The sequence below is a fragment of the Microtus ochrogaster genome, chromosome 18, assembly GCF_000317375.1.
Source record: "Microtus ochrogaster isolate Prairie Vole_2 chromosome 18, MicOch1.0, whole genome shotgun sequence".
NCBI classification, from domain to species: domain Eukaryota; kingdom Metazoa; phylum Chordata; class Mammalia; order Rodentia; family Cricetidae; genus Microtus; species Microtus ochrogaster.
In genome coordinates this window covers 25479287-25485185 of record NC_022020.1, presented here as the reverse complement: position 1 = coordinate 25485185, position 5899 = coordinate 25479287, and the positions used below count along the sequence as shown (strand labels likewise).

The window sequence follows — 5899 nt, the reverse complement described above, 5'->3', positions numbered from 1 at the left end:
ACCTTTAATCTCAGCTCTAGGGAGGTAGAGGCAAGATAGATATATGTGAGTTCCAGTTCAGTTGGTTTACATAAATAGTCCCAAACCAACAGGGGCTACATGTATGACCCTGTCTCTAAACTGACAGAAAGAAACATTTAAAAGCATGTCTTACACTCTTTGCTATGATATGCCCTAGATTAAGTGTGAGTATGTTTAAATGACAAGAAATCATGAAAACATTTTACAAGCAGAGTGCACTCTCTCATCCCTGTAAACCACCACTAGGGAGCCTAGGACAGGAGGATTCAGAGTTTGAGGGCAGCCAAGAATTGTAATATCAATGGTAGCCTGGGTTACATAGCTCAGCTCAGTCTCAAAAAAAAAATAAAGGCAAAAGAAGAAAGGGGAGGAAGAAAGAAAAGAAAAAAGGAAGGAAGGAAGGAAGGAAGGAAGGAAGGAAGGAAGGAAGGAAGGAAGACAAACATGGCTTAACAAAAAGAATTCATGCTATGCAAGCGTAATGACCCCCATTGAAATCCCAAGAACCCATGAGTCCCATATGGTCCTGACTAGCCCCAGCACATGCAGGGGTGATCACAGGGATTGCTGGAGGTCGCTCTCTGCTAGCCTAACTCCAGGCTGAGTGACAGACTGCGTCTCAAGGGAATAATGCATGAGCAGGCCACACACCCACACACACATACATACACTTCATGTCCACTCGGATGGAATAACAGTGACTGCAATCCATTCAGTGTAAAGATATGTCCAAAGACATCACTTTAAATATTTTGTGTGTGAATGTTTTGCCTGCATATATGTATATGCACCATGTGCCCATGGAAGTCAAAGGGTGTTGGCTCCCTGGAACTGAAGTTTCAAATGGTTATGAGCTATCCTGTAGGTAGAGGGAATTGAACTCATGTCACACCCAGTACTCATAACCACTGAATCAATGGGGTTAAGCCGGGGGTCTCTCCAGGCCCCAAAATATAGCTTTAAAAAAAATGTACTTTAAAGAACAGGAAACGGCACAGCTAAAAGTAGACTATGAATTTGTTAGGTTAATTGTGTATGTAACATTTAATTCTTAAATCTAAAATCATCACTCAAAAAGCCTTCAGGTATTCAATGCAGAAGAGTTAAAGAGAAAAATTACAGTTTGATTAAGAAACTCACATTCTCTGTAGAGGTGGGGCCCTGAGGTAGGCTGGGGCTGAAGGCCATGAGGTCGGTCTTGGGCGGACCCTCTCCAGAGCACACCCTCTGCCGCCTCTGCTGCGAGTATGACCAGGTTCCTACCGCGCTGGAGCACACCAGCACGGGCTTCCCCGGCCCACACACGCCCTCTGTGGGCGCCGCCGAACAGCGCAGAGCGGTGTACAGCAGCAGCGAGAGCACCAACAGGCTGGACACCGCGCAGATGGCGATGATCAGGTACACGTTGACATCCATCAGTTTGGAGTCTGAACCAGAGGTTCCAGCCAGAACCCTAGATGAGACCTTCGGTGTCTGGCTGTTCTCCACTAGAGACACCAGGAAGGTGGCTGTGGCGGTCAGTGCTGGCTCGCCGTGGTCCTTCACCAGCACCAACAAGCGCTGGCGCGGCATGTCCGATTCATCCAGAACACGTGTTGTGCTGATTTCACCAGTGTATAACCCCACGCGGAACGGGCTGCGCGCAGCACCCGCCGCCAGCTGTAACTCATAGGACAACCACGCATTGTAGCCAGAGTCTGCATCCACTGCACGCACCTTTGCAACTACATGGCCTGAACTCACTGACCTGGACAACAATTCAATGGTCCCTCCGCCACCCTGAGGCCCCAGCAACGTGGGCGCATTGTCGTTCTCATCCAGCACAAAGACCTGCAGAGTCACATTGCTGCCCAGGGAAGGCACACCAGCATCCCGCGCGCTCACCTGGAACTGCAGCAGCTCCAGCTCCTCATGGTCCAGAGGCTGCAGTGCGAACACCTTGCCGCTCTCCGCGTGCACAGACACGAAGCTCGACAGCGAGCGCTCGCCCACCCGCCTCTCCACCAGCGAGTAGGACACCAACGCGTTCTCCAGCGCATCCGTGTCCGTGGCCGACACCGTGAAGATGTGCGCACCAGGCGGGTTGTTCTCTTTCACGAACACCGTGTATTCGGGTTGCGCAAAGGCGGGTGCATTGTCGTTCACGTCAGCCACCTCCACGGACACGCTGGCTGTGGCCCACAGAGAGGGCGAGCCCCCATCCCGGGCGGTCACCACCACCTTATAGTAAGCTGTGGTCTCGCGGTCCAGGGCGCTGTCCAGCACGAGCGAATAGTAATTCTTAAAGGTGGACATCAGCTTGAAGGGGGCATGCGGGATAACAGAGCAGGTCACCTGGCCATTAGCGCCCGAGTCGCGATCAGACACACTAATCAGGGCAATGACAGTCCCCAACTGAGCATCCTCTTTGATAGGCACAAACAGCGATGTTATGGCCATTTCGGGCACATTATCATTTACATCCACTAGTTTCACTATAACTTTACAGTGTCCTGCTAGTGGGAATGTACTTCTGTCCACGGCGTCAATATTAATTTCATATAATTTGCGGTCTTCGTAATCCAGCTCCCCCTTAACTTTTATTTCTCCGCTGGTAGAATCTATTGTAAATTTAGATTTTACATCATCTAGAACAAGATTACTGAAGAAATACAGTATTTCACTATTAATTCCCTCATCCGCATCTGAAGCGTTAAGTTTAACTACTAATGTCTCGTTGGGTGTATTTTCCAACAATCTAACGTTATAAATAGCTTTATCAAACTTCGGAGCGTTATCATTTGCATCCAGTACGTCAATCAGTAACTGTACAGTACCTGTTAGTTCAGGTTTCCCTCCGTCGGTTGCAATCAATAACAAACGATGCTCTTGAGCTTCTTCTCTGTCTAAAGGTTTCTTCAAAACTAGCTCTAAGACGTTTGTTTCTTCTTCGTTTCTTTTAAGATCCAAGTCAAAATATTCATTAGGGTTTAGCTTATAGCTCAAGGCTGCATTGGCTCCTATATCCATGTCAGATGCGCCCTCTACCGGAAACCGCGAGTCTGGAATTCTTGACTCTAAAATAAGTAATCTTTGTTCTGGTCGGGAAAATCTAGGCGGGTTGTCGTTAATGTCCCTCACCTCCACCTCCACGTGGAAAACCTGCAGCGGCCGGTCCACGATCACCTCCAGGTGGATGCTACACTCCGCGCTCCTCCCGCACAGCGCCTCCCGGTCGATCCGAGAATTCACAAACAAAATGCCATTCTGCAGATTTACCTCCAGAAGGTCTCCGCGGTCCTTGGACGCCACCCTGAACAGGCGGGGCACCAGCTCCGCCAGCTCTAGCCCCAGGTCCTGAGCGATGCGACCCACGAAGGTTCCGTGTTTGGCCTCCTCGGGGATGGAGTAGTGGGGCTGGCCGCTCCCTGCCTCCCAGGCTGTGAGGAGCACAAAGGAGATGAGCAGGCGCCGGAATCCCGGACTTCCTTGCTGGGAATATAGCATCGCAGTCTTGTTCCACTTCTCCAGTCTTTATTGCAGCACCAAGAAAATCCTTTGAAAACTTAATTCCAATTTAATATCCTCGCTTTCTGTGTGTGTGTGTGTGTGAGCTTCTGTAGCAAGGTCGAAAAATGGAAGGCCCTTTTTCTAAGTAAAAACGTATTCTCCGTTTCCTTTTGACGTTGGAAGAGAAGAAAATATCGTGGTGTCTAGCGACATCATGTGGCTAAAAGGGTAAGTATTTTATTTTGGTCTGTTTTATTCACTTACCTTTTATGAGTGAAATATTTCTCAATACTACTCAATTTCAATTACATGTTTTCTATGCTTCCGTATAGCCCTCTTCTCTATTTAAATATCACTTTGTTAACCAGGGCTTCTACCTTAATTTCATTACTTCCCAATCCCCAGATTTTCTGCTGATGGTCTTCCAATTGGACTTAACTTTATAAAGACAACCTAAAGCAAAACATCAACAAGATTATACCACTGCATATCGATCTATCTTCAGTAAAGACACCCAAAGTAATTTGTTTTACCTATTTTGTTATAGAGGAGTTTATACTTAAACTGATCAAAGAAAATCTTTTAATAGTTATTATTTTCAATGGTTAGTTGTTGAGTAGTGTTGTTTTCATATTCATCTATCACCTAATTTTTTAAAATTTTCTGTATCCCCTTAATGGACTTATACTGCTTCAGTATTAATTGAAGAGAATTTTCTAAATTTCAGTGTTTAATACTGGTGATTTATTGATGCCATCTTCTAAAATAATTAAGAGTTTTAATATGATACTAACTTGGGTTCCTTTTTGAAATCTATCCAAATTTTTGAGCATTTAGCCCTTTAATCTTTTTCAGCACCTACCAATTTTTATGCTGTATTGCTCTAATGTGGAGACTTTAATTGTCCAGATGTCATACAATTTGGTAAGCAACTTCCCACCATTTTCAAGATACAGCATCCAAGTAGCAATTATTCGAGTTGCTATTAAGATGTAAATTGTATAATCACCTATCTTACATCTATTCAGCAAATAGAATCCTAATATTGATTGAGAAGTAGTGTGCCACAAAAATATTTAGGATCCAGTAAAGGCAATGGTATAGTCAATAGAGAAAGGTCGTTGCTAATATGGAACAGAGTTTACATTTTATACAGATGTGTGGAAGACAGAAGTCTCTTAACATTTGGCTCATCTTTGTAGCTGTTGGAATCAAGTCCATATTTGTCATTTTGTAGTTGATTCTTAATTTGAGGATTTATTTCTCAGTTACTACATTCTAAATCCCTCAGAAGACATGAAGGAAAGAGCCTTTAAATCTCCTAAGTCATTCTTTCAGTCAGTTATTAAAGAATACTGTCTTGGCTGGCCCAACTCACTGGTCCTTTTCCTGGATATTTTGGTAGTAGTCAAGAGTGGTAGTGCATGCCTTTACCCCCGCACTCTATGATTCACTTTACTCTGTGTTCCTGACAAAGTATAATAAAAGTAATGATAGGAGATACACAGCTTAAATGTTCATAACACTCATCATTACAGATAGCACAGGAGTGAAAAATAAACTACTATTTATTTCCATTCAATAGTTCTCAGTAATGACAGGCATATTTCCTAATTGCACATCAAGCAAATATTTTAGTAGGTTATCCTTCTCTGAAAGAAACTATCATTCAGGACAACTGCAACTTTCCATGTACAATCTAGAATTCAATTCAATATTATCGGACCTAATAAGAAGGTTATGAGAAGAAAAACATGGGGTGACAGATGATTCAATGACCTGAGCGGTCACAAATAAGTATAATTATTGTGTTAATTAAATTCACAAAAGTAACAATTTTTTTAAAAAAAAACCTCTAATTTTTAAAATAGGAAAACAAGGCTTTAAAACTGAAAAGGCACTGATGGAAGTGAAGAATTCAGTTGATGATGTGGGTGGTAGCCCAGACTAATAAGAAAATAGTAAGGCATGTGGTCCACACCTTTAACCCCAACACTCCAGAGACAGAGGAGGCAGATCTCAGAGTCTGAGGCCAGCCTGATCTACAAAGCAAGTTTCAGGGCTACACAGAAAAACTCTGCCTCAAAAAAATCAAAGAAGAAGAGGAGGAGAAGAAAAAAATGACTAAGTAAGGGGAAAGTTGCAATAACATACATAAGAATCATGCAGCGAAGAGCATCAGTGACTTAAAAGCACAAATTTGATGCAAAATGGAGTATATGGAGAAAAGATTTAACATACATATGCTGTGATTCCCAGGAGAGTAATGCAAAGTAGAAGCAATATTTGAAGGTATACTAATAAATATTATTTTTTAAAAATATTTATTTATTATGCATACAATATTCTGTCTGTGTGTATGTCTGCAGGCCAGAAGAGGGCACCAGAC

At 43.5% G+C, this 5899-nt stretch overlaps 1 protein-coding gene across 5 annotated transcripts in view; it reads right to left on the bottom strand.

The window, feature by feature from the left end:
• The window catches only part of LOC101983064 (protocadherin alpha-C2), a 213685-nt gene that overhangs the window by 195753 nt on the left and 12033 nt on the right, over window positions 1–5899 (bottom strand). Inside the window, exon 1 of one of the 5 annotated variants that reach the window (XM_026783623.1) lies at window positions 1162–3729. The exons of the other annotated variants lie outside the window; for them this stretch is intronic. Coding sequence (XP_026639424.1) covers window positions 1162–3507 — 2346 coding nt within the window. The 5' untranslated portion in view covers window positions 3508–3729. Of the gene's footprint in view, window positions 1–1161; window positions 3730–5899 lie in introns of those variants that run through there. 5 annotated transcript variants of the gene reach the window in all.